General features: G+C 46.8%; 10 protein-coding genes across 10 annotated transcripts, besides 1 other annotated feature; 6 read left to right on the top strand and 4 right to left on the bottom strand.

The window, feature by feature from the left end:
* Positions 1-27,753: part of a sequence feature (contig 1.118 712..105880(-1)) that runs on past both edges of the window.
* ANIA_07073 (Zn(II)2Cys6 transcription factor domain-containing protein) lies at positions 464-1,622 on the top strand (the record flags this gene model as incomplete). Its single annotated transcript, XM_659585.1, has 2 exons — positions 464-1,373; positions 1,567-1,622. 2 exons carry the CDS (start codon positions 464-466, stop codon positions 1,620-1,622), a joined length of 966 nt encoding a protein of 321 aa, XP_664677.1.
* Positions 1,990-3,050, bottom strand: ANIA_07074 (SDR family NAD(P)-dependent oxidoreductase; the record flags this gene model as incomplete). Its single annotated transcript, XM_659586.2, has 2 exons — positions 2,250-3,050; positions 1,990-2,201 (listed from the first exon to the last, which is right to left on the bottom strand). Exons 1-2 carry the CDS (start codon positions 2,968-2,970, stop codon positions 1,990-1,992), a joined length of 933 nt encoding a protein of 310 aa, XP_664678.1. The 5' UTR covers positions 2,971-3,050.
* On the top strand, positions 3,977-5,571 carry ANIA_07075 (FAD-binding oxidoreductase; the record flags this gene model as incomplete). The annotated part of the gene is made up of 3 exons (XM_659587.1): positions 3,977-4,472; positions 4,543-5,041; positions 5,106-5,571. 3 exons carry the CDS (start codon positions 3,977-3,979, stop codon positions 5,569-5,571), a joined length of 1,461 nt encoding a protein of 486 aa, XP_664679.1.
* ANIA_07076 (uncharacterized protein) lies at positions 10,202-11,947 on the top strand (the record flags this gene model as incomplete). Its single annotated transcript, XM_659588.2, has 4 exons — positions 10,202-10,261; positions 10,414-10,824; positions 10,876-11,019; positions 11,068-11,947. The coding sequence occupies 4 exons, from the start codon at positions 10,202-10,204 to the stop codon at positions 11,842-11,844; spliced, it is 1,392 nt and encodes a 463-aa protein (XP_664680.1). The 3' UTR covers positions 11,845-11,947.
* On the bottom strand, positions 12,749-13,877 carry ANIA_07077 (uncharacterized protein; the record flags this gene model as incomplete). The annotated part of the gene is made up of 4 exons (XM_659589.1): positions 12,749-12,799; positions 12,842-12,947; positions 12,983-13,360; positions 13,453-13,877. 4 exons carry the CDS (start codon positions 13,875-13,877, stop codon positions 12,749-12,751), a joined length of 960 nt encoding a protein of 319 aa, XP_664681.1.
* On the bottom strand, positions 14,812-17,465 carry ANIA_07078 (uncharacterized protein; the record flags this gene model as incomplete). Its single annotated transcript, XM_659590.1, has 12 exons — positions 14,812-14,819; positions 14,884-14,950; positions 14,986-15,004; positions 15,279-15,322; positions 15,389-15,478; positions 15,773-15,790; positions 16,004-16,015; positions 16,143-16,184; positions 16,242-16,333; positions 16,486-16,510; positions 16,684-16,725; positions 17,445-17,465. The coding sequence occupies 12 exons, from the start codon at positions 17,463-17,465 to the stop codon at positions 14,812-14,814; spliced, it is 480 nt and encodes a 159-aa protein (XP_664682.1).
* On the top strand, positions 20,235-20,727 carry ANIA_10890 (Clr5 domain-containing protein; the record flags this gene model as incomplete). Its single annotated transcript, XM_050611945.1, has 2 exons — positions 20,235-20,359; positions 20,415-20,727. 2 exons carry the CDS (start codon positions 20,235-20,237, stop codon positions 20,725-20,727), a joined length of 438 nt encoding a protein of 145 aa, XP_050467914.1.
* Positions 20,777-22,393, top strand: ANIA_10885 (ankyrin repeat domain-containing protein; the record flags this gene model as incomplete). Its single annotated transcript, XM_659591.2, has 2 exons — positions 20,777-22,304; positions 22,371-22,393. The coding sequence occupies 2 exons, from the start codon at positions 20,777-20,779 to the stop codon at positions 22,391-22,393; spliced, it is 1,551 nt and encodes a 516-aa protein (XP_664683.2).
* ANIA_07080 (uncharacterized protein) lies at positions 22,746-23,696 on the bottom strand (the record flags this gene model as incomplete). Its single annotated transcript, XM_659592.1, has 3 exons — positions 22,746-22,937; positions 22,986-23,045; positions 23,610-23,696. 3 exons carry the CDS (start codon positions 23,694-23,696, stop codon positions 22,746-22,748), a joined length of 339 nt encoding a protein of 112 aa, XP_664684.1.
* On the top strand, positions 25,576-27,431 carry ANIA_07081 (FAD-dependent oxidoreductase; the record flags this gene model as incomplete). Its single annotated transcript, XM_659593.1, has 3 exons — positions 25,576-25,847; positions 25,917-26,117; positions 26,180-27,431. The coding sequence occupies 3 exons, from the start codon at positions 25,576-25,578 to the stop codon at positions 27,429-27,431; spliced, it is 1,725 nt and encodes a 574-aa protein (XP_664685.1).

Here is a 27,753-nt window from a genome sequence, read left to right as displayed (position 1 = left end):
ATCCACTTTGTGCTGCTCGCTGCCTTGGTGCTCGTCTACGCTAATTCGTGCCTCTAAGGCTTCTTCAGCTCTTTACCTCTTTAGAACCTCCGCAGGCGCCAGAGAAACGTCAAACGTCGGGATGTGGATGTTGATTGGCCTCCATTATGCTGCAGCTGGAGGGGTTGCGGCTGAGTCGTCGAGGGACTCGCGGGCCAAGGGACCTGATGCTGTGAACTGCAGTTGAGTTGGGGGCCGCGTAGAAAGCGTTATGTCTTGTTGATGCTAAGACGTCGATCCGCAGGGCAGCTGAGGCTGGGGCTGACGGGCCATGAATCGTCCACTAAGATGGGTATTATCATACATAACCGATCTGTTCCAGTGGCTTGGCTGATGATTCTATAATCTACATGGCAGCGTCAGGAGAAAAAATACCAGGATCCAACGAATTCGCTCTACTGGAGCTATATACCACCCAGTCGACATGGAGGCCTACAAGACCCAACCGCCAGTTCGAAAGCTAAAAGACTCGTGTGATGTCTGCTCTGCGTCCAAGCTGCGATGTGACAAGCAGAAACCGACCTGTGCACGGTGCGCAAACCTCAACCGCCCCTGCACATACAGTCCAGCTCGTCGTGGTGGTCGACCGCATCGTGTCCGGAGGGATAGAAGCAAGAGTCAGAGTCAGAGCCAAAGCTCCCGGCAATTTTTTGGGATGCCCGATGCAAATACAAGCAGCAGCCCCTTCGCAGAGCCCACCAGAGTCCCCAGCCAGACCGACAGGGGGATGAGCTGCAGCAATGACTGGTTTCTACGCACACAGTCGAGAGTCCATGATCATATCCAGGATAGCCAGCCATCGGCACAATCTGCCAAAGTGTCGCCGTCCCCGTGTAAGAATCCAATGAACACAAGGCTTGCGGCGGAGACCGCCGAGACCGACATGGACTGCACCAGGGTTGCTCTGTCGATTGTCGAGCAGTTGGAGAGGAGCCAGGAGCAACGGCCTAGGTCCACCGCTCCTACCTACACGCATGGCGGCTTGACAGCGACCGAGGCGTGCCAGCGGCTGTTGACCATCCTCATGTGCCCCTGTTCCGATCAGGCTGAGGTGGCGCTCCTGGTAGCATCCGGATGCATTTCGCTGATGGACGTGATTCATAGCTCTGCCGGTTTTGCCAGTGAATCGCTAGGCCACGATGGGTCGGTGTCGTCTTGCAACAGCCCGCCCATTTCCTCTGAACAAGATCCCCTCATACGGTCATGGTCACAACCGCAGTCAATTTCGCGCAGCTGCAGCTTGGCCAGCGACAGCCGAAGTCAGGTCGGCGATCTCTCCAAGATTGCCAAGGTTATTGTGCAGTTTACAGAGAGGTACTGCCAGGACGCGAAGGGTGCGCTTGAGGCGCGCTGGGAGCATACCACTTGGGTAATCGGGCCAGTGGTGGCGTTGCTTCGGTGCAGGTTACAATCTGTCACTCATGGAGTGGCAAGACGGTTGGTCTTTTGAGTCTTGTACCTATAATAATTCGCGAATCTTAGAGAGCATGGCGAGAATATAGAGAATGCCCTAATGACACTGAATAGTTGCAGCGGAGCCTAGGGCTCACTGGGTAACCAGATATGAGTCCCTGTCTAGATGAGCACTCATTCCTTGCCCAAGTTTATTTATTCTAATCTGGGTTGCGTCACTCTAAATTCGCTTAGATGCAGAACGGATATTTGAAAAAATCTTTTGGATTGATATATTACTTTTTATTTTCTATTCTACAAGTGCTTACACAAAAAAAAAAATAAAAATAAAAATAAAAAACAAAGCAGCGAGGATAAAGCCGTGGCAAGTACTCTGCGTTCGAATTTGATCCATTCTTGGTTTTTTTCTCTAACATATCTAAAAGCTAGCAATAGGCGAGCACTCCAGTGTGTAAATTTGCATATTCCTGTTCAAGCAAAGAGCCGGGCACCGTCCCTTGCACCCGGGACGGCGACTTCCATACAAATCCCGGCTGCCTAGTTGGTGCCTGGCAAAGGCTGGCCTGCCATAAATCGAGGGAAGCCTTGGAAGCCGATCCTGAGCTCCCCAGTTCCGGGCGGGCCACCGACAATCTCCTTTGTACGCGCTTTGAGCTCATCCACGTCCCACGCGGCGAAGACGATCTTGTTCCTGAGAAATTCGGCTTCGGCGGAGGCAGTCCAGACCAGGAAGTCGGCAGGGAGGGAGACTGCGAGAGATTAGTGACTTGAACGCAAACAGGGTCAGTTCGACTTACTGTCATCGTAGGCGTAGGGCAGTTTGATTTTCTCTCCCAGCTTGGCCGACATGGCCGTCTCGAGGAATCCGGGATGCACATTGTGAAGACGCACATGCGGGTTCTCGGCGGCAAACGCCTCTAGGATCTTGACGGCGGCCATCTTGCTGCTTACGTAGGCGCCCATTCCGGGGAACGGCGGGAAGAGGATGCCGGCCGTGGTGAGATTGATGAAAGTGACTGGCTTGTCCTCGTCGGCGCTGACGGTCCTGTTTGCCAGGACGACCGCCTGGGCCGTCGCCAGCGTGCCGACTACGGTCGTTTTGTAGCCGTCGAGAAACGTCGCAGGGTCCGCTTCCACCAAGGGAACGACGGGGGCAAGACTGCCGGCACAGTGGACGAGAATGTCGATGCCGCCAAACTCAGCAGCGGCCTTGTTCATGGCATTGCGGACGCTGGACGCATCGCACAGCTCCGCCTCATGGGTTTGGACCGTCACCTCTGCGTAGCTGGCGCGAACGATTGCTGCGGTTTCGGCCAGGGCGTCGGCGCGACGGCCCAGGAGGATGAGGGCTCGGGGGCCTGATGCAGCAAAGGATGAGGCTGTCGCCCGGCCGATGCCACCTGAAGCGCCTGTGATCAACACCACCTTGCCGGCCGTGGAAAGGGCCGGCTGAGAGGGATTGATGGCAGGGTAGGTGGCGGAGTGGGTGACCTTGGTGTACGAGGGGGGTGCTGCCATTGTGTCAGGCGGTTGGTCGTAGTGTGTGAAAATGGAGTGGCTGAGTGAAAGTAAGGGGAGAATGATCAATTGAATGCTTGAAAGACTACAGCAGCAGAGGCAGAAGGGTGTATTCATATGCTGGGACGAGTGACTAGCAGCCAGAGATCGGCGCGTCCCCTTCCTAGCTCTATTGGCCAGACGCGTGGACGCCTGCAGCTAAACCCCTCCAGCCTCAGTTTCAGCTTCCTCCTCTGGACGCGGGGCTTACAGACGCCGATGGCCGACAACCGCTAGGAGCAGTTGAGCCAATCAAGGCACGCCTGGCGATGGCTTGTTGGAGTGGACGAGTGGATAGTGTGGATGGTTGTTGGTGATACACCGGAATCAGCCATGCAATTGCATCGGCATCGGCATTGGCTGCCTCGGACTCCGTCCTTTGTACAAAATGGATCAGACTGATCAGTAATATACATCTAGGCCCAACGGTAAGACTAGAGACCAGGGGCGGCTCCGGGGGCTGCGGTGGGGGCTGCGGACTGATCTTACGGGCCTGGCCGCGAAGGAGCCCTAAAGGCTGGAGATCTCTACCGTATCGGGGCCACTCCGCAAAAACCGCCCCAGGACGCTGAACTCCTGGCGAAGAAATTATGGTGCTCCCTGATCGGATTCCGAGAACTGCTGCCACTAGCCAGAGGCTGAGGTGGGCAGGGCGCTAGGCAGAGTGGCGCCCCCACGGCGAAGATCTGCTAGTCGAAGCTTTTACGTTGTCCGCACGTACTCTCCAGCTATTTTTGGCATGGGGCTTAGATGGCGTCAGTATACGAGCCGCGAGAACCCAAGCACACGCGCACCGACAGTGGTTTGTTCAGAGATGCCCAGCTGGATACAACAGCTTGTTCTGACCTCAGAAGTCTCAGGCGCAGGCGGATATGTATATAAAGAGATCCTTTTGAGGATTGGTGTCATAGACATCACAGATTAGACGGTAGTTAACCACGAATTGCTTTATCTATCAGCCAGTGCCATGTATTGGTTTATTCTGCATCTCCTAGCAGTAGCACTGCCGGCCGCTGCTCTTGTCACACATGATCCCTGCAGACTCGTCGAGTCTAAGATCCCAGGGCGCATCTCATACCCCAGTTCAACCACATACAATGCCTCCGTCTCGTCCTACTACGACGACCAGGAGCGCTCCCTGAGGCCTGGCTGCATCTTCAGGCCGACCAATACCTCAGAAGTATCCCAGTTCGTCAAGTTGATGACTGCGGACAAACGCAAGCCCCAGTTCGCCGTCCGCGGTGGTGGACACACCCTGTGGACGGGCGCCGCCAATATTGGGCCGGGAATCACCGTCGACATGCGCCTCATGGACCAGCTCGAGTTGAGCGAGGATAAGAAGATCGCCCGCATCGGAGGGGGAGCCGTCTGGGATCATATTTACCCGCAGCTGGTCCCGCACGACTTGACGGTGATGGGAGGCCGCATCCCTGGGATCGGAGTGGGAGGTTTCGCCATGGGAGGTCAGTATACGACTATACGCCCGGAAGTAAAGGCTGTTTTATGAGAGCCGCAAAGCTGACTTTTCTTCAGGCGGAATCACCTTCTCATCCCGTGAGCACGGTTTCAGCTGCGACAACATCTACGGCTACGAGATCGTTCTAGGCAACGGTCAAGTCATCTACGCCGACCAACGCTCCCATCCGGACCTTTGGCTGGCCCTGAAAGGCGGCTCCAACAACTTTGGCATCATTACCCGCTTTGATGCGGCGACGATTCCACTGGGCAAAATGTGGTACAACCATCTGCACTACAATTATACAGACTCCGCGCTGCAGGCTCACGCTGAAGCCTTCAGCGACTTTATGAAGCCTGAGAATTACGACGGTGCCGCCATGATGGGAGTCTTCCTGGACTACCTAGGCGGAAAATTCCTGCTTCACGATGCCTTGTGGTATACAAGAGAGGTCGAGAACCCGGCGGTTTACGACGCCTTCACCGAGATCCCGAACTTGGGAGGCGTGGCGGAGCTCAACACGATTGACAACGTGGTGGACAAGTTTGGAGACGATATCCCATCCCAGGTGGGACGGTAAGCACTCAACCATTGCCTGTCCCGGTTCATCCTGCACGAATCTAATTGTTTCTCCGTCTAGCGCTTTCCAACTCACGTTTTCCTTCCACAACCCAGATCCGACGGTCTACATGGAACTCTTCAAGATATGGGAGACGGGCCTGAGCAAGATCGCAAATGTCGAAGGCCTCTTCGTCGAGTTCTTGACCCAGCCGCATCCGGTCACCAACGGCACCAACTTGTTCGGCTTGACGCCTGGGAGGACCGACGATGTCATGGTCGACATGACTGCCGCATACACAAACCAGGCAGACGATCGCCTCGTCCAGTCTGTCATCACGGACATTGTGAACGAGCAACGCGCCCTCTTGAAGCGGTCTGGACATCTGATGGACTTTATCTATCTCAACTACGCCGACATCTCGCAGGAGGTGCTCCAGAGCTGGGGCGCAGATAACGTGGCCAAGCTCAGGGCTGCCAGCAACAAATATGATCCCAAGCGTGTCTTTCAGAAACAGGTTCCTGGTGGTTTCAAAATCCCAAAGTAGCTGTCTCGTTGGTATGGAAAGCAGGACGGGCGCGCTTTACCGTTTAGTGCTTAGTGAAAGCCTAGAGTTGTATATTACTGAGGTGCTGGCTTATACTAATAGAAGTTTCCTTGCTATATTTGTTAGATATAATTATCACATCGATGAATTTACCCATCATAGTAGTGTGAAGCCCGCGGGAGTTATACGCGAAGTATTCTGTCCTTGTAATCTTCGAGCCATGTCGGCTTCATCATGGTTGGCTTTATGCCGCACATTCTATGCATTTCGTTTCTCCTCAGAGAGGGGATACGGTAACCCGTCTATCGTTTGCACAGAGCTATAGGACCTGTGGGTTGCTTCCTTGCAATCTACGTCAGGACATAATTAGAGCTGGGTTTCGTTCTTATTACAATTTATGGTCAGTCGAGCAAGAAATAAATCTGTCTCTTTGTCACAACCGGTCTCTTTTTTGTCCTGTGATCCAACCAGGGTAGTTCTTTGGATTCTTGGTGGCTCTTGGTGGTACATCCGTCCAAAGAATTATAAGATAGGTTTTTCCATCTGATCTTTCCTCTGTCTACAGACACTGACTCATTAACGGGAAATGACCCCACGAAGAAGTGAACGTCTGTGCCAGACTTACCAAGCGAATATAGAAGGATATCCGCTCGCAACAACAAAGAATGAGAAACAAACCCTTGCGTATGTATGCAAGATCCTCTTCTGCCTACTCCTCTACCTTGCCTCGTCACACCCATACCTATGCTTATCATAGTGCCAACAAGAATCATCAAAACAACAATAGCAGCAGCAGTAGCAGCAGCAGCAAGAGTCGAAACCGAGCAGCAGCGTTTGGTGTCCAGCCCTCAGAACCGCGGCATCTAAAGATCCTGGTAACCGAAAAAGACCGCGCAGTTCAGCACTGGTTCGACCACGTAAGATGCCTGGAATGCCAGAAATTGGCCCATTCTTCGCCCCATACTGCGCCCGACCAAAGCCCAGACGCTTATTTTTAACGCGCAGCCAGACGGTCTCCCAATCCTAAAGCCTAGAGCCAGAGTCCCGAGGAAAAGAGGCATCGCGTATGGCAGCGATGATTGTGTTGAGTTCCTGACAGAGAATTGCTGCTGCATAATACCTACTAGTGACGAGCCTACCAAAGCCTGCAGGGCTACTTGCAAGACACTCCTAAGGGTGGAATGGGGTGGTAATCCCCCAACAGGCACTGTATTTGATGAGAACAAGATCCAGCATATTCTGAAAAGGCTCGCCCCTAAGTCAGAGATTGCGATCATCCGCGTCATTGGTGAACTTGTGGTGCCTTCTGTTGATAACTCACTTCATCGAGGAGAAGTACTACCTTCCGAGGCCTCAGCCAGATTAGTGTGGGATTCTTTCCCTTGGCATTCACCAGAAAACAGTTACAGAAGCTTAAACCATTTCTGGGGAGGGTGAGCTCAACCTCTCTTTAGACCCTCATGGAAATGCACTTCCCTTTCATGGTCTCTGAAGTCAAAGCTTCACCCACCTTGCTACTGATGGAGTTTACCGCAGTTTTGTCTCGAGTGTCGAGGTGATATATTGTTGGCAATTAAGCCCGGCGGGAATTGCAGAGATGCTGGAATTCTTCGGAAAACATCTTCTGAGAAGGTTAGGAAGAAAATTGATGGTGTGGACGGCAGGAATATGGCTGATTTGGAGCAACTGCTTCATCCAGGACCAGAAATTTGTCCTTCAAGATTTAGAGAGTGAAGACCACCACAGTTTTGCTAAATATTTTCTGCCTGCCTGGCCCTTGTTTCTATGTTTATTTAGTAGCCAACTAAGCCGGCGGTGTTGTTTAAGTTAGAGACGATCCTTTTTACAAGTACATGATTTAACGGCAATCAAGCTTGTATTGCTGATCTGATCCTTCGCTGCAATGTAATAGAAACTCAAAGGTATAAAGTTATTATTCTCATCTTAAGGTGCAGGTGGACTGCGTACATACACATAAAAGCACAAACTCATATTTCAGTCAGAATAACCTGGACACCACGATATCTAAAATTTAACTTGATAGCTATCGTGAGTCAACAAGTAACAGCAGCCACCTGTCACAGTGCTGACAAGGCTCTTAGAGCTTTTGAACCTCTGAGCAGAAATACAGGGTGCCGGCATGTCTGCTAGTTCAGTCTCAGTGAGTCCTGTGCTTTATTCAATGCCTATCACTCTTCCGAACCATTCAAATCGGTCTCATGTAAGTGGCTTAGTGGGGTCGTCTGTAACGGGTGTAGGCAGTATTATTTTCAACTGGCTGTCCTGTATAAACGAGTATCACAAGCTTAGAGAAAGAAACAAAAGATAGAAGCGCAGATATCTTCCTCCTCCCTTTATCAACCTTTCTGACTTCCCGGACCTGTATGCCGACGGATCCCTTTTCCAAAGTTATGAGGACGGATCTCCTTTCCTAAGCTTCGAGGCCGCAATTTCCGAAGCTGTACACTGATGTTGCAGAAACCTTATTTAGAACCAGGTTGAGGGCATGGCCGACAACCAAGATCCAGGCCATAGCCTGTGACATCGTCAGCTACTTTTTCTGTAGTGAGTACATATTTCACATAAACTATCCCCATGTTTCGGGCCTTTCCTTGCCGCTTGTGTTAGGTATTTATGTGCTTCACGCACAAATGGTACTTAGAGTCTAAGGATCCACCCTGTGGCCTCTTTTGCTGCCTTATCTGCAAGTTCATTGCCCTTAATTCCTTGATAAGCAGGGATCCAGTGCACTGTAACTTTTATATATAGTCTTTGAGTTTATCTTTTTTATACTAGTTTGCTCATGATCTCGTGTCGTAGTGTTTGTGTAGTATCTATCACTTACATAGCGGTCTGACTATTCAAGAATATCATCACCTTGGGAGTATTGTGCAGCTATTTCCCCGACTCTCTTGTTTATCGCTCTTCTATTAGTGTAAAGATGGAATTAGAATCCTGCAGCAGGATCTGATCATGAATAGAGCTCTTGTCGTCTCCGCATCCCATTTGTGGCAGCTACAGCAGTTTATTATATGATCATCATGAAGCTTGTTGTTGTTTTTCTAATCCTAGCTCGGTTGAGCGATAAGATAGGTAGCAAGCTACGGTAAGCTATATACACCACATGTGCAGTTCTGCTGTTGTGGCGGAACGACGCCACACCTATGATATAAGTACTTAGCAATCCTCATCATGTCATGGTGATAAAAGCTGTTTTTGTTCCAGCTGATGACTGTTCTAGCCCCAGTAACTTTCACATCACGTATTTGTGCTGTTGTAATGGTCCGCATCAATTTTAGAGATCATGTCAAGTATCTGGGTATACTGCTCAGAGCTCTTCCGTTGGATTTGTTCAATGCTTTAGTGGATGTTTGCGGAATCAATAAATGATCCATAGTCTGTTCAAGAGATGAAGTCCTTATTTTTCAGACCTGTCAGTGCTATCTACATAAACTGAATGTATCCCATACCAAGCACATACGACCATAGGGTGTGGAGAACAGGGCTTCCCGTCCGCTCAGCCGTACTTAAGCCACACGCCGGCTGGTTAGTAGTATGGTGGGTGACCACATGCGAATCCCAGCTGTTGTATGTTCGTGTTCACATCTTTTTTTTCTACTCGCTGGGTTTAGCGCCCATGCCGCCCTACCTTCAGCCCTTCACCTGAAGGACCTGAGCCCTCTAAAACTCACCCCGCCAAGCCTGACTGCTGACGTGGCCTTTTTTTCCAAGCGAGGTCGTCTGACCTCATGAATTTGTCGGGGCATACTGCCCTTCCATACCGCCTGCCCCTGGGGTTCGACCTCGATTAGTCATTATTTAGTAAGCTAGTTGTTTAGATAGGCAGGCCATTCCGGCTACCCAATGGGAGAACTATCCATCTCTTCCCACAGAATTTAGCGCCGTCACGTGAGTAAGCGGTCCACATCGAGGTCGTCTGAGGTTTTAGAGTGGTCGCGCGAGCTGTATCCTGCTCCTGTTCTTCCTGCTACTCTAAAGGACACGTGATAAGCTGACACTATGGGAAGTGATGGATCGTTGTTCTTTTGGGTGGCCGGAAAGGCCAGCCTATCTAAATAACTAGCTTACTAAATGATGACTAATCGAGGTCGAACCCTAGGGGCAGGCGGTACCGGAGGGCAGTATGCCCCGACAGACACTGTGGGAAGAGATGGATAGTTCTCCCATTGGGTAGCCGGAATGGCCTGCCTATCTAAACAACTAGCTTACTAAATAATGACTAATCGAGGTCGAACCCCAGGGGCAGGCGGTACTGAAGGGCAGTATGCCCCGACAGACACAGCACATCCCGTGACGTCCTTGGCGAGGCGTTCCTAAGGGTGTCATACAAAAGGTACCTATGGACCCACCATCCTTAGTCAACTCAGCCCCATTTTGGAGAGTTCCATTGCTTACGGAGGGCATGCCTCATTTGCTTTATTGCCAGTGTATACCATCCGATGTGAGCTTAAACCCATCCCTCCAGGTGTCGTGCAGGATATTGTCCACACTTGTGCCCCGTTCCACCCCCTGGCAAGGACCACCACGGGAAAGAGAGGAAAGCACTAGCCGGTAATAGTGGGAAACTAGTGACCTGATATCATTGACGACAAAATATCCTTGCCGTAAGATGGTTGGCCGCCCTTTCACATCTTCGGGTTGCGCAAATTGCAGGAAGCGCAAAATAAAGGTTTGTGGAGCGCAATTACAGCAGACAATTCTTGCTAATTCCTTCAGTGTGATCTTTCAAGGCCAGAGTGTGCCAGGTGCATCAAGAGGGGTATCCTTTGCTTGGGTTATGACAAATATCGTCACTTTCTCTATCACAAATTAATTTCCCAGTCCACACAGACTGGTGAGGCCAAAAGGCCTGTTCGCCAACTTGTCGGCCAAATCAAACCTCTTGCCCTTTCGAGTACATTCAGTGTCAGTGCCGAGGTTCGTGCGCAGCTGTTTTCCAACTTCATGGATACCTTCTTCGCTTCCAGTTCTAGTATCAACGGCAAGAATGACAGTCTGTATTTTCTGATGGCCCGCTTCCCCACTCTTGCCGGTGAATCAGAGCCGTTGGATCGATCTGTTATCGCGCTCGCAACCACGTTCCTGGCGAAAACAAAGGATGATAGGTGGCTGGGGCGTGAGGGCCTGGAAATATATAACACTGCGCTCAATTCCATGCAATACGCACTGCAGCGAGGCTCCTCGCCATCTCCCAACATGCTCTACGCAACAATCATCTTTCACACGTACGAAGTAAGTCTCTGGACCAAGTAGGCAATACCTAGTTACCAACACAATTTCCAGACCATGAATGGTGGGGATGCCTCCTCGCGAAACTGTTTCACCCACATCCAAGGAGCAGCCGCTATCATGACACAAACCAACTTCAAAACTCAGGACGTAGACAGTCTCACCAAAGCAATGCTAACAAGACAAAAGTGGGCTACAGTAAGTTGCTTGGCCTAGCTTTATAAACCCATGACTAATTTTAACCAGGCACACTTCATGATCAATACCGAGTACGGCTCTAATGCGGACCGGGGGTGTCTTTTAGTACAACGGGAAAGTACTCCCATTGATGAAATGTTTGGGCTCGTTGCTGAATGGAGCATACTCCGGAATGATCTGAACAAAATCGCTGCATTAGAAGCTACCTACCGAGAAGCAGCATATGAAACTCTACTACGTCGCTGCTACCAGCTTGAGAAAAAGCTTCACGAGGACTGGCTCAATGGGCCAGCGCTCCAGCTTGACGGAGATCCCTCTTTATCCTGCAGAGAAGGAGGATGGAGCGACAGCAGTTTAATGTCGAACTCTGACCGATTTTCCTACGAATTCAAAAATCTTAACGCCGCCAAAATCTACCTTCTATATTGGGTAACCTCATTGGTGACAAGCCGTGTGATCTATGAAGCCGAAGTCCTTCTTCATGGACACTGTGATCCCACGAAAATGGTTTCTTATGCCACAAAGATCCTCCGGTCTGTGCCATATCTTATGCAAAGAGAGAGGCAGATGTCATCCGTCCATGTTGTTATTTTTGGCGTGTCCCAGGCATCTCGATGCTACATTCATTGTGGGAAAAAGGAAGAGTTTGAACGATGCCAGGAGATTTACCGCCTGATTGCACTTCGTGGGTTTGATATGGCCTTTCATATGGCCAAGGAACATCTTGCATACTGGTATTTGGCTCAAGGCCAGCCAGTGGCAACCAAAGCGTCCTCCCTTCGCTCAGAGATGGATTCGACCTCCGAGTTACCATCTGTGTCTTGAAATTGCTGGTAGTATTGTTAGAAGTCAACCGTAGGAGTGTGTTTTTTTTTTATTTTTATTTTTATTTTTTATTTTTTTTTGTAATTGAGAACAAATTCACCCAGAGCCGAAGCCCATGATGTACAGAATGATATTAATAAATTCTTTATATCCTTCCTGGGAGACATAATATTGGAGTTTAGTCCGATGTTTTGGCAGTAGTGTTCCGAACGATCAAAATTGGACCTATTGGATTGTTGGGGATTGTTCGATTGTTCACGCCTAGAAAAATCGGCGACGGGACAGTAACTGTATGTTTTAATTGCGATAGAAGTTGCCAACGTCATGCCATCTATAAAAATGGAGTGGGATGTTCGTGTACGCAGAGGCACTGCGCATGTGTAGCAAGGCATATTTTTAAATGTTTCATGTCATTGCCATTAATACTAACATTATATCGATGTAGGTAACATACGACTGTACGTGGCTTCAAGTGCCTTAGAACCAATTAGATGGCACTAGGAATGTTGTAGTATGTATAAGACAGCTGTAGCTATCTAGGTTCTGTGTGGGTCCATACTGGTCTAACCCTAATTCATCAGGATATGTATCACGCATTACATTGCAATTCCTGTTTCTGCAACTGTGTCTCATCTGTTGTATAAAATTTTAATAAGCATTAGGAAGTGTAATTCAACATTCCCTTCCTCCAACTAATGCTTCCCTCTCACTCGTCCTTCTGTCCGCTTTGGCAGGTACCAAGCCACCAACGAGACGGCAAATCCCTTGGGACGCCTCACTTCCAGGGCTTATCCAGTGTACTTTGGTTTTAGCTAACGATTCAGGAAGTGGCTCTGCAGCGTCAGTAGCGTGAATGGGGACGATCCGATCATCATTGAACATTGGGTGTATGCGGACACACTATTCAGCACTGTGGTATCGTCTCTAAGTCCTGGATACCATTGGTGAAAGTAAACTGGACAGTAAAGGACGTATTATACAACCCACACTCTATTACCGTATAGGGCCCCCCCGAAGCGAAAATGGCAAAGACGATTTTGGCAGAGTCTGTGGATGTTTCATCCAATTTTGAGAAGTATTGCTGTTCCATATCTGGCGGAGACCTGTGATGTTTGGGCTTGGGACGAAGCTCACGTACCACGGGTCCCCCGCTTCCGCGCCATATTCGTTGTAATATTCGACGACAGCGTGGTGGAGACTGGTGCTATTTGTGCATTGAAGCGACGGTCCATGAAAATTTAGTGTATACGAGCTGTTCACGGCGGGAGCTGACAGGCTGAGAACAAAGCCATGAACCGCTGTGGCCGTGACAACTCGAGTGATATTGGGCTTCACGCTGGCCCAAGCTGATATTGGTTGTCCATTGACAAGTCTCCCATTCCAGCCCGCAAAAAGCTTTGCATTCCACAGTATGCTGGGAATACTCATAGGTGACACGGTGGACGCTATCGAGCTTTGGACGGATAACGCTGACGGCGTGAAGACCGCGATTATAGGTATTAACCTGATGTCATATCTGATAAGCATCAAAGTGTGGAGGGTGGCAACATTCCTTCCGCTAACCAAGTGATAAGGGACAAGATTGCGAGCTGGTACCCGCAAACCCACACTAAGGGGTTCAAAAAGGATAGAATGTTATTGCGAAGATCAAACAGTGAGTCCAGAGTCGAGACCTCAATCGACCTCGATCGCAATGACCACCACAATACCTGGGTGCAAACGATTCCGACAGCGGCAGCGAGGAAGGTCTTGATTAGGAAAACTAGCCCCGTACCAATTCGGTTGGCCCATGTCTGCTGGCTCTTGGTGTGAATGACGGTGTTGTTTAACAATTGATAATAGAGATGGTGGACAACGGCAAGAAACAGTCCGATGATAAAGCAGATCAGCATCAGGGCAGGCATCTTCCAATTAAACCTAAGTCGTTGACTTGTGGCGGACTTGGTGTTGCCGTATCCGTCATATCTGCTGGCCCATCCCAGGCAGAGCTCATCCCGGGCACGGTGCCCAGGATGAGCCTCGTTGTATAGCATTGCTGTATGGCATCGACTGGCTCCTGCCTGATCCAGAAGAGGAAAGCGGTTGGGCGTCGGGCAGAATAATAAATTGTCAACCGGAGGAGATTCCTCCTTACTAATCAATGTTCAGCACCTCGTTCGTTTGCCTGTCTGTTTGATGCTTTACACCGTTTGTATGGCAGGGATATCTGTTTGATGCCTCATACTGTTTGTATGGCAAGGATATCTCCTGCATAAGCGAGAACCTTTTTTTTGAAGCCTTGGAAAAGGTATAAATTGCCTATACAGATCGTAGTTAGGAGATCAAGACCTTCAATGGTGGTTGCAGGTGACCTGAGGTCAAAATTTTGGTCGTGCGGGACAAACCTGATTATATAATGGCCTTGGCAGTCATGTGATGTACAACCTGTCTTTACAAAGTTTCAGCCCGTACTACCTCTTTCAAATGTATTACCATCGACATGTAAACTAGCTTCCATACTGCCATTACTAGAGGTGCTCTAAACTAAAAGGGAAGATTATTACTTCTTAAGTATTTAGTAAGCAAGGGCTCTATTACGAATCACTAATTAGGGTTGAAATGGTATCTTTGGTGTCTCTTTCCAATTGAGAATAGTTATATAGGATTGAATACATCTCCCGTACAGGATATATATAAAAGGTCTTTCGCACAAATTTTCAATTCAACTACTTGGAAGGTACTTGTAAACTAGTTATAAACTACTTAGCTCATGCTGCTGAGCTTCCTGTATATGTATCCTCCTCTCCATAAGATCAAGTTCCAACTTCTCATTTTGAAGTTGTTGCAGGCGAAAGTCCTCCTCTTTCTTCTTAAGATCAGCTCTCTTTTGTTGAAGCTCTAATTCAAGATTCTCTAGCTCAAGCTCTTGATGTCTTTGTTCAAGATTCAAGGCATTTATTGAAATAGCACGTCGAAGATTACCAGACCTTATTGACCTAATACTTTGTAAGTACTTTGCAACTGCTTGTAAACCACTTCTAAAGTACTTGGCAGACTTACTCATCATCACCAATTCTTGAGGAGTTTTGAGACCTTGATCTTGTATTTCCTTGTGGTAAGGGTAAAGCTGATTCGGCTTCAGTTAAGGGAGATAAAGCAGACCTTCGGCGTTTTCGACTTCCTAAAAGATAGTAGTAAGCAAGTGGTAGGCAAGTAGTTTGTAAGCACTTGCAAAGCAACACCTGAATACCTACTTTCCTAACTTATATGCTGAAGATAATTAGCTTCCATATTAGAGGTTTGATATAAATGATGAATATTGAACTCCTGGAAGTTATTATACTATAAGATATCATCCCTATCTAGCTTTGCAGAACTAGGTTATCTTAGTAGCTTTGCCAGCCAGTTTGCAAGTAGTTAGTGAGTACTTAGAAACTTACTTCTTGACTGCTTACACCAGACTCAAGTACTTGCCAGATATATATAACTTCTGATGGGACTGTTCAACAGCATTTGTATAGTTTTGTAATAAATCAAAGTAATAAGGCTGAATCTTAGAGTATACTTTATTTAATCCTGCCTTGATCACAGCCCCTTTCTTTTGAGATGCCCAATTCTGGACATTAGCATTTTCATACTCTATATCAGTTAGTAACTGGTTACCAAGCAGTAAGTAAGTATTCAGTACTTATTAAGAGATCCAATAAAGAGTCATAATCATCCTCGGATTTGCAGTCTAGAAGGCTTATTATTCGGCTCCAAAGGGGAGAACCATGCTTATTAGTTCTAATATATTTTAAGATTGTCCTTTGGAAATGGACTCTGCAGAAGACAATAATATGCTGTAAATACTATGTTATATCTCAATATTGAGGATTAATTTCAGATAGATAGTGACCAAGTCCTTGGCAGTTAGTAAGTATTTTGGAAGTAGTTAATAAGTACTTACTGGTATATTGTTTTGAGTCTATATTAATAATAATACCATAGATCCCAGAACCATGGATAGGATCAAAATATATTAGCTGATGGGAAATCCTCTGAACAAGGCTGAAAACCTGCTTAAAAAGTAAATAATAACCCTCAGTAGAATCAATACTGGTAAATACTTGGAGTAATGTGATAACTAGTACCCAGGTAGTTAGTAATTGCTTGCCAAGTAGTTAATAATAATACTTACTTTTGCATTGGTCTGGCAGGAATATAGTAAAAAGCACTTTATTAATATCTTTTGACTGTATTTGTTTATAAGACATATCAACCTTAAAAGATGACAGCTGTAAAAGTAGTTAAATTTGCTCTTTAAAAGTACAAAGTACCATGGTACCCTGAGAATCATAATAATATTCTTGAATATAGTCCTAAGTACTTGATTTAGTATCTATTAACTGCTCTGCAACTATATAGCAAGTACTTACCTTCAAGTTCTGGTCAGTATTCTGGAGGAAGATAAGACCATTAATATCCTGTCTGTTTAGATAAGATATTAGATGTTGCTTTTGAATTATTGCTGCAATTCAGTCCTTATTACAAAAGCTAGAATAAATCTCTGCTAATGTCGAAGCATTGTACTGGTGACAGAAATCTTCAAGTTGCGGATTTCAAAGGAATTGAGCTAGAACTAGTTACCAACTACTTCCCAAGTGGTTGGTGAGTACTTACCAGTTGTTAGATTAGGGTCCCGAATCTGTTCAATAATTCTCTTCACACCTGCTAGAATTCTTTCAGGTGCCTTGCTTGGTAGTAGTGGTGGATGTTTATAAATCCCGTGCGATGTAAATAATATATAGGGGCATAGGTCTGTATTTATAGGTACTAGAGTATTAAAGACCACATCACAGGTAGTGTGCTTCAACTGACCAGACCCCTGAGGATGATCTTGATCTGGTAATTGCTTAATAACTGGTTGCAAATTAGTTAGGAAGTGCTTACCACAGTATTTTTGGCAACTTGACAGAGGTTTAAAAACACCACATTCTTCAGTAGCTGGCAGAATCTCTTTATTAAAGAGATCCTCTAGAAACTCCAAGTCTATTACTGTATGTCCTTGAATTACGCCCCTATAATGTTTTGTTAAACCTCTATAGGACCTATTTATACAGCCAATAAATGGTGCATATTCTCTATGAATATCCTGTATATTTATTAGCTGCTTCTTAAGTACTTAGCAAGTACTTGAGATATACTATCTAGTTATATCTTTTGAAAACTGCTTTGCATGTTGGGAGTTGATCAATGCATGCATGGCCCTTTTCGAAAAAGGCAACTTTGGACCAATAATAACTAAGATTGAGTAAGTACTTAGTAGCCGGTTAACAAGCAGCTTTAATACCTATATGCATTATGCTTTCTAATATCAGACTCTAAGATCTGGATATCTTTCTGAGATCTTTGGATCTCTTGCTATGTATATTTATCAACAGATGTATAATAATAAGACTGCAGGGCTGGACTGAGGAATTTATATGCATAAATCCCAGAGCATCTCCATGTCCATTTTCTGACTTGACATCCAAGAAATGGACAGTAAACAGGTTGTTTTTGTCCAAAAAGCTGTTGTTTTGCATATTAGATCTGGAAATACTTAGCAGCCAGTTACCAAGTACTTGACATGCACTTACACTATCAGCAAGATATTCCATTTCAACCTGTGTTCATCCTTTGGACACAACAACATATGTATGGCCATATATATGCGTTGTGGGATATTCTGGAAGATTATTGATATACTCAATATTTAATATTATAAGACTGGAGGAGCTTTTAGCTCTTGTAAGCGGAATAAGCATGTCTGGTTCCTTTTATTTAGTTAGCAAGCAGTTTAAAACTAACTTGTAAGCAGTGGCGCAATAACTATACCTGTATTTCTAAGGAAACATCAGCAGCTGGCTCAATAAGATCATCATCCAAATAGGTTGAAATGTTCTCAATTGAAATGTTCCCGGAGTCTGGACACTCCATTGTTCTAACTGCTTAGCAACCAATTGCTAAATGCTTTGATATTTGTGTAGGTCAAGTATCAATAAATTGGAAAACAGAAATTGAATTACAAGTGTAGACACCAGTATTTAAAGACCTCGTGCGGGACAAACTTGCTTAATAATGATCTTGGCACTCACGTGCAGGGGGTGTAGGCCGCATGAGCTCACCGCTTGGCTCATGCGGCCTGTGTACACACCTTCAATGAAATCGTTAACTACGGATATTGATTACATAACCACCCCAATAATCCACATAAATGATATCATTAGCGATAGCTTCAAAACACAACAACAATCAATCATACTTTATACAATCAATCAGACTCTTTGCAGGATTGCAACACTTGGTATGTCCCGAGAGAGCACAACTTTTGGGGGTAAACATAACTAAGCGATTGCAAATTGACTAGACTGCAGTATCGAAATCAAATTTAAGGGGGGAATTAATGAATTTATGGCGCAACTTGGCACCTCAGCTTTTCTCAGCCTCCTGCTGGCGCCGTTGGGACAACTAATTTATTATGGAGCATCCGGATCGACGTAATTACCAGCATCAACTAACGAATAATATAAAAGAATGAAGGTCTGCTTCTTCCAATCTAGCTCTATAGGTCGGTTTAAATACATAAGAAATAATAAGCAACCTAGCCTAATACGGCAGTTGGAAGAGACATAACTTTTGAACCGTGGAAATAGCTGAAGTCTCTGCATAAGCATCGGCGAGCCGGAGCTTGCAGTTCCGATATCCCAAACAGGAAAGTTCCATATATGACTAGCCGTCACATACGGTCGACATTTATCAAGTTTTACTCCTTAGACCATGGTAAGCACGTCAATACTCTGCTAGCAGAAAGAGCTGGATTTCTAACTATAGTACAAAAATTTAGTAAGGCTCAACTTAATAACTAGTATCATGAGCTTGGAAATCAAAGCTTGGTCATAGACAAGGCTATCTTGACTCCTGGACGATCATAATTCATCCCACATAGGCTCTCGCACAACTAGCCCTTTCGAGTCTAGCGTTCTAAATTTAGACTGTATCTCCCTAAGCCTTCATGTAGCTTTTCCGTTGCGGCTCAAATATGCAGATCACTACTTTTATAGGAAGTGATTTACACATTTAAATAAAATAGTATTAAAATACAGTATTATATCTTATATATATATATGCAACGTAAATACAGTACCTTACCTATTTAGATGCCTTGGCAACCCAGCAGGCTGCCCCGCCGGCCAGCCAAAAATATCCAAAACCCAATGGATTATTAGAAGGCCCAACCCAACCCAATCTTGGGGGGTTGGGGCGGATTTCGCGGGTCGGATTTAACAAGTCTAATGATGATGACCATCATGAAGCTTGTTGTCTTCCTAAGCCTAGTTTGGTTGGGCGATAGATAGGTGAGCGAGCTACGGTAAGGTATATGTGCCAGAAATGCAAGAACATCAGGAAGGTGCGGTTGTGGCGAACGACGCCACGGTGCCCTCACCCACCATGTTCCTGCCTATTGTTGTCTTTCCCGGTGTTCAGTGGCCGACGCAGTGATATTCTGTCGACCGTATGTGACGGCTAGTCATATATGGAACTTTCCTGTTTGGGATATCGGAACTGCAAGCTCCGGCTCGCCGATGCTTATGCAGAGACTTCAGCTATTTCCACGGTTCAAAAGTTATGTCTCTTCCAACTGCCGTATTAGGCTAGGTTGATTATTATTTCTTGTGTATTTAAAGCTGCTCTATAGAGCTAGATTGTAAGAATCAGACCTTCATTCTTTTATATTATTCGTTAGTTGATGCTGGTAATTACGTCTAATCCGACGCTCTATATATAGCCCCTTAATATTGGAGTATCAACTACTCCATCTCCAAGCAATTACTCCAACTCCAAGCGCTAAGCCATATTCATAACAGTAATATAGGTAGATATACTAGCCCCCTCGAAGACCTGGCCAGGGCAGCGCCGGGTGCTTCTTCTGCTCATTTCCAACATATATTGTCCATAGTTGCTGCCTCAAACCTGTATCTAGCTAGTTCCTAGGCAGTTCTGTTTAGGTAGCACGTCCAGATGCCCCCTGGGAGGCCGCAGATCACGTGGGCCCCGTGATCCGCCGAGTGACGTTAAATAATAAAACCAAACCAAACCAAACCAAACCAAACCATAGACCAATGGATCAGAGGTTTCGGACCCTTCAACAAGCTTCAGCTACAATTCATAGGCAGAAGTCAAGCCCCAGCTCAGCCTTGCCCAATAATAGTCAAAGCTTTGTTACACGTCAGCCTGTCCAATATGTTACTTACCCCTGATTGATCGTAGATATACCATCAACTTCCCATCCTGCACCAAACCAAAGATTCTTAAAAATTTGTTTCCACGCCAGTCACTGTACTTCGCTGAGCATATTCAAGACACTCGTGGTAGACTCGTGTTCCTCAATGTCTCAAAGTGTGCGGGACAATCAATGGGCGGAATACAAGAACGAAATCACCTCCCTATATCGGAAGTATGCTCTGCATGATGTTATGCAACAATTGAGTGAGAAACATGGGTTCCACGGAAGGTACATGACCACACGTGTGCTATATATCCAAGTCCAAGTAACTGATACCTTTCAGCAAAAACGATTACGTTAAGAGGCTGAGATTGTGGGGAGTTAAGAAGAATGTCAAGAAGAACCACGCGGCAGGTACCTGGAACTACATTGACCAGCAACTCAAGAAACGTTCCTTGGCAGGGAAAAAAAGCAATGTTTCTGTCAATGGAAAGCATTACTCGAATAGAAGAGCCCAAAAAGAGATTTTGCGGAATGTGACACAGAGAGATATCTTCAAGCGGGCATGTGAGTCTCTTCCTCGATCTTTTCTTTTTTTTTTCTTTTTTTTTTTTCTTTTTTTTTTTTCTTTTTTTTTTTTCTTTTTTTTTTTTTAAACGCTGGATTTCACAATCAAAACCAGTTGATGATGTTCCTGACGGAAAAATGCATATTCTAGGCTCTGATCTTCCACGGCCAGACAATGTCGTAATCTGTACTCCGCCTGGAGAGTCATTGATCAGCCCGGTTCGCGTTGACAATCTCCCTTGGAATTTGTTCAAACGAGGAATCGAATCTCAAGTGATATCACAACTGTACCCGATAGCGATTCAGAGTCAGCATTCAGATCCAGAAGGTCCAAATGCCAGCGAACTTCATGCATTCAACCTTTCCCAACTCACAACCTTTGGAAGTCCCACAACACCTAGCGCAGCTATCTACTCCTTCGATCAGGCAAATCTGAGCTCAGCAGATCAATTTAATACAGATAATTGGGACTGGACCCTTCTGAACGATTTCGCATATAGCTCGTTATCTGATACGATGTTCTCTTCAGCTTCTCCTGGAACCAACCAAACAAGATTGGTGACTAGCCCATCTGATGCTGTTACTATCAGTATCCAACCTGCGCTATCATTACTTTCCGAGATTTCACAGAGGCATACCATCGACTTACCATCCTTTTTTAGACGATACACAACGGATGAGCAAGACCTGGAGTTCGACGCGTCATCTTTCAGTATTTCGATTCCTACAGATCATGTGGCATTATTTCGCTTCTTTTGCTCGTTTATATTCTTGATAACAAATAACATCTTGACCGACCACGACATCCATGAACTTTTTACTTGGATTGTGGAGAACAATTGCGTTTGGATAATTGCGAAAATACTTGAATTACCACCAACAGGGACAGTGGATGTATTAGCAGACAGGATATTTCCTGCGGTTATAAGGGCAGGCGAGATAGGGCTTGTGCGCAAACTCATTGCTCGCAGAGTTGATGTACACTGTCAAAAAAAGTGGGAGACACCATTATCACTTGCAGTTCAGCGTCGAGACATGGAAATGGTCAACCTGCTTTGTGAATGTGGGGTGAAGCCTGCTATACGACGGTTTTCTGTCCTGAAAAGTGACCAAAACAACGACACCTTGTGGTCTGACAGAAACAACCAGCTTCTCTCACTTCTCCTCGAACTTGGTGCAGACCCGGATTCGTTCATTTATAATGAACCCAGTGGATATCCCCTCGTAAGTGCCGCTGCCGAAGGGGAGGTGGGAGCTGTCGAACTCCTTAGAGCTAGTGCACGGACGGATCTTGCTATTCCCAAACTTGGAACTGCACTGCAAGCTGCTGCTGCGCCAGGCCATAAAGCTGTTGTTCGGCTTCTTGTTGAAGCAGGCGCAAATGTCAATGCAATCTGTAGTATTATAGAAAGCGACCGCATTCATTTGCACTTCTCTGCAGCGTTTATGACGCCAATTCAGCTAGCAGCACACGGAAACAGCGGAGACATTATGCAGATTCTGATACAGAGCGGAGGTCTAGTGAATCACCTCCCTATTATTCCGCATCTGGGGCTCCGTGTCATAGAAGAAATATTCTCCAACTCGAGCAGATCGAGCTATAGCAATGCGATTATAGTGATTGTTTTTGTAGACAAAAGGGGGCATTTCTGGCCAAGATTGTGTGGTAAGTGAAGCAGCGATTGAGGCAGGGATATGTTGGCTTTTACCCGTAAGAATTCCATTCTTATAGTCGGCTGGGGTGGGGAAGAATAATAGGATGAGACTTCTTATATTGTTTCTGGGGATAAGTATTATCCGCTTAAGGTCACTTTATATTACCACTTGCCAACATTTGCCAAAACACCTCCTTGGAGTTGTAAACAAACTTGCTTAGCAGCTTATCCTAAATCTAGCTAAGTTAGATTTTGTCTTAAGCAATATAAATAACTTACAAAATCAAGACTACCCAGCACAACATTTAAGCCCCAGGCGACTGTGAAATGACTTGCGCTATATCTTGTTTGATAGTACTGAGCAATTCCAGCACAAAGATCACTCTGTAAAATATTAAGTAAACATGCTGTATTACTGCCACTGGCTCTATAAGCTTGTACAAGCCAGACCTTCATCTTCTTTGACCTTCCAGGAGTGTAGCACGGTCAGCCATGGACTTTTGTTCCAGCAGATAGAGCACGCGAACAAGAAGGTCTCCATTTGTATCGGACTTTGAGACTTTATCATGATTGGCCCGAAGTGCAGTTAATGACTCAGCATCTAGTTTGTCATGAAGATATAGAGACACAGGCCAGAGGTAGTCCTGTAATTATCAGAATAAAACTCTAATAAAGATAAATCTTTAACCTACCTCAGACATGGATTGTTTGATTCCCGCCTTACGACCCTTGTTGGTTTTGGCGAGAGTATCCTGTTCCTTATTAAGTATGTAAAGTGCAGCCTAATAATACTGGCCAGCTTCAAGACATATTTTCTAATTAATAGTATTTTGTAGGATGAACAGGGCATGATTAGGAGTTGCACCGGTTAAGACTATTAAAGTATTCTTCGAGCTGACCAAGATTCTCAACTGAAGGCACATCTTGTAATAAAACAGGGCGTGGAATTGTACTGGTAGATATGCCAGTAATAACAGCTGCCAGGAGCTTATTCCTTTCTTTCTGCGACACAGAGGCGCGCATAAAATTCTCGGGCTCAGTGTGATGAATGCCATTCCTGAACTCTTCTTTTAAAGAAGCCACATAACCCTAGTTACTGTCAGCCTTGAATCCAACCAAGTTAGATCTGAAACCCATACCTTATCAGGTTCATGATTGATGATCTCGTCGCTCCATTTTGGATCCAGAAGACAAACATTGATAACAACCACACCAAGTTGAGCATCTGCCCAGATTTACGGGAAGGGGTTATCACGCTCTATTAGAATGTCGTCCTCCTCGGATCCAGACACAGTCTCTCCCTTCTGCCCCCTTACCTTCTCCATAGTTTTATCATTCTCCTTAGACCCCTTGCCCTTCGCGCCAGCTGCTCCATTGCTGCCATTGCCGCTTCCACGCGCCATTTTCCAGCTTTCTAACCAAGTTAGTTTGCGAAATGTAGATCACCAAGGGGGAAGTTAGCCCATACCAGCCTTGAAGAAAGACAGCTGGCTTCGAGAGCTGCTACAACCACAGAGAGATACTGACAAGATTTCAATGTAGATGTGTGCTCAGGATCTAACCTGGTTGATGCTTGTTAGATTGATTGATGAACGGAATATTTAGGAAGTTAAGCGACCTAGTCGCTTCGTGCCAGAACTAATTGCTGGCTTCCCTTGCGAGTCGCCAGTGACGTTAAGATAGGATTGTGCGTCACATGGCTCGGCGGCCAGGACCCGGCTGCGCTGCCTCAGGCCGCAGCTAGCTCCAGCTTGTACTGTCTTGAGGCCGCGATGTGTCTTCGTCGCTATATCACTGCGCTGCCTCCGCATAGTCTAACAATTATCAAAGTAAATAGTTAACTAGACAATCTAACCTTTTTAATGGCATACTTAATACCTGTTTAGCCATATATCAGTGGTCATGTATGTTGATGAAGACATCTTAGTAAAGATGGGTTGGGAACTGTTATCAAAATATATGTTTCTAGCCCTGTACCAAACTAACAAATAACTACTACTACTTAACCTCCCCATAAGAACATAAAATATGCTATTTGTTGGTATGCCTAGGTATTTTGAATAGTAAATTTTCTATATACGAGCATGTTTCATCTGTTTTCATAGTCATTGATGCTGAATTACCACGCAATGTGTAAGAACGGCCCAAAACAGTGTTTAATAACAGTAAATAACGAGATGAATCATCAATTTATGCAGCCGAAAAGGGAAGGTCTTGGCACAATCATGCAATCGCGGTTCACTATGGTGCGGTTCGGTCTCAACCTCCCAATTCGGGACCGCAGGACCGTGCGGTCCTCGACCTGAGGACCAAGACCGCACCATGCAGAGGCCTAGATAGGTACCTAGAGCCCAACAGTAATTATTGGAGCCATTATATATACTGCGCGTTCCGGGGTAAATAACCTACGCGTAACACCTGATCACTTGTAATATTTCAGGACTAGCACAGTATATAATCTGGTAGACTTTTCATTAGTTGACACTTTTCAATAGCTGCCGAGATATCTGCCACCACCGTCGAAGCCGTCTTGACCGATCAACCATCCATCACATGCTTCTTGTCCTCACTAATAGATTTACACTGAAAGACGACTGTCAAGGTCCGCGAGGCGATGCTGATGGCATGTCTGAGAATAATATTGATCTAGCAAAAACTGATGATCTAACTGATTGTAAGAGTGTTATTAGCAAGCACTAGGAACTCGACGAGGTCTTAGATGACGGAGCCCGGTTAGGAGTTTCGGGTCAACCCACAATCTAAAAGCTCAAATAACCCGAGAGTTTGAAAACCCGTGGGTTATTTGGTTATCCATGGGTTAGCCCGCTGAAACCCAAACCCAACGGGTTTTTACAAAGTCCAACCGGACCCGTTTCTTGGCGGGGCGGATTTCTTGTATCGGGCTTAACAAGTCTGATAGCGAACGTAACAGAGTCCTTGATGTGACGAGAGGTCTGGTGAGCAGGTACGATATGGGCGGTGCCGTGGATAGCGACAGTTCTAGAATTCTCAACCGGAACCATACCATCTTCGCGACAGACTTGGTCTAGAGAGAGCAGACTCGCTGAGTGGGGTCCAAATGCAGTCAGTCAGAGGATTGCTAAAGATAAGCTGTGGGCTCAGAATCCCCTGTCCCTGGCTTACACTGCTGTGATTGTAGCATGAGCTGATCGGGTGGTTGCATCTCACGCTTCAGCAGAGCCAGGTCCCGTCTCTATTTATCAAGGACAAGTTGCCCATGCTCGGTTCCAGTGACATTGAACCCTCTTGGCTTCTCCGAAAATGTTCCTCGACATGTTTCTGTACCTTTGCTCTGTGTTATTGCCGTTATCTCTGTCGCAGGCACTTCCTTCACCCGGCAGCGTTGATAAACCATGCCGATACTTACCAGGCGATACCGACTGGCCTACTGAAGCTGAGTGGTCTCAACTCAATACAACAGTGGGTGGCCGATTGATCAAGACGATTCCGTTGGGCTCGCCCTGTCACGGTTCCAGCTACCGTGCCGCCGAATGTGAACATCTGCAGGCAGAGTGGACAAACCCAGAGATTCAGTAAGCCGCTGCTCGACCTTGCTCACAGTCGCTATTCTTGCTTGTTTAAGGATTTGACCTTGAACGCAGTGCCGATTCCCCATCCTCTTTTGGAGCTCCGCTTTTCCAAGATCAGGCGTGCGATCCATTTACCAACAGATCGAGTCCGTGTGAGCTTGGCAACTATTATGTATACGCCATTAATGTCACCAGCGCAGCAGACGTCGCTGCTGGACTTGCTTTCGCCCAGGACAAGATGATCCGACTTGTCGTCAAGAACACCGGTCATGAGTAAAGTGCCTCTTCGCCATCTGGACATTGCTTGCTCACTGTTAATCCCCTTTTTTTTCCAGTCTACTAGGGCGATCATCCGGCAAGGGAGCACTGGGCCTGTGGACGCATAATCTTCGCTCGATCTCGATACTCGACTACAACAGCAGCCTGTACACGGGCAAGGCCATGAAGGTGGGGAGTGGCATTCAGGTGTTCGACGCCTATTCAGCCGCCCACCAGGCCGGACTTCGCGTGGTCGGAGGTACCTGCTTGACCATTGGACTGGCAGGCGGGTACACACAGGGAGGCGGACACTCGATGCTCTCGACAGCCTATGGCCTCGCCGCCGACCAGGTACTCGAGTGGGAGGTTGTTATAGCCAACGGTACCCATCTCACCTCGACACCAACCGAGAATGCCGATCTGTACTGGGCGCTGTCCGGAGGCGGCGGAGGAACTTATGCGGTGGTGCTCTCGATGACGGTGAAGGCGTATGCCGAGAGCCCGGTGGCGGGCGCCATGTTGCAGATAAAGCAAACATCATCAGAAGATGACTTTTGGGTGGCCGTTGAAGCCTTCCACGCAGCAATGCCCACATGGGTTGATATGGGCGCCAGCACAGCCTATGTGCTCAGCAACGGGGTGCTGTCCCTTCAACCAGCGCTCTTCACGACCCGCTCCGCCATAGAAGTGAAGTCCATTTTACAACCCCTTATCGAAACGCTGGACTCCCTGTCGGTGGCGTATGTCCTCAACATAATCGCCTTCGACGACTATTACACGGCCTTCAACAACTACTTTGGTGCATACCCCAACTCCCAGGTCCAGGGGAACCGGCTTATCCCACGCTCCGTGCTCGCATCCAATACGTCCAACGCGGCTCTCACCCTCGCACTCCGCGAGATTATATCCAACCCATCATTCTACATCCTCGGCGTCGGCATCAACGTCTCAGCCGGGGCGTCCGTTCCCAACGCGGTCTTCCCCGGCTGGCGAAACGCAATCGCCTCGCTTGAAGTCATCGCCAACTGGGACTACACTGCAAGTTACGCGGAGAATACACAGCACCAGAAATTGGTTACTAAAGAATACATCCCCTCGTTGACTGCCGTCACAGGACCAGAGAGCGGCGCGTACATGAACGAGGCCGATTTCCAGCAGCCAGATTTCCAGAGCCAGTTCTTTGGCGAGAATTATGCGGCGCTCAGTGCAATCAAGAGGAAGTATGATCCGCAGAGTTTGTTCTACGGCAATGCGCTGGTAGGCAGCGAGGAGTGGGTTGCTGGCAGCGACGGGCGGCTCTGTCGGGCGCAAAGTATCTATTTAGGCTGAAGCATCGTAATGCAAATACTATTGTGAGATGCTCAGTGTCTGTACCGGATAGCTGATAACTGACCCGAGTCTCTTCTAGTTCGCTAGAGGCCCTGCATGGCGTATTTTGTACGACAATAAGCACAGAGACAGCTTGCGACATTGCTACTAGGCCTGAATGAGGCCATGCGGGCCAACGCTAACCTCCATTTCAATCGACGCCGAGGCAGATATACCTAAATCCATTTGCTAGGCGAATGCCAAGTTGCCCACGAATCTTGATGCACAAATAGACCAGGGCAGAAGAATGGTGCTCCTACTGGCCCACTGTTGCCTCTGCCCT

This window comes from Aspergillus nidulans, chromosome IV, assembly GCF_000011425.1.
Source record: "Aspergillus nidulans FGSC A4 chromosome IV".
Taxonomy (NCBI): Eukaryota; Fungi; Ascomycota; class Eurotiomycetes; order Eurotiales; family Aspergillaceae; genus Aspergillus; species Aspergillus nidulans.
Note: the sequence above shows the minus strand (reverse complement) of the source record. Positions and strands in the feature narration are given on the sequence as shown.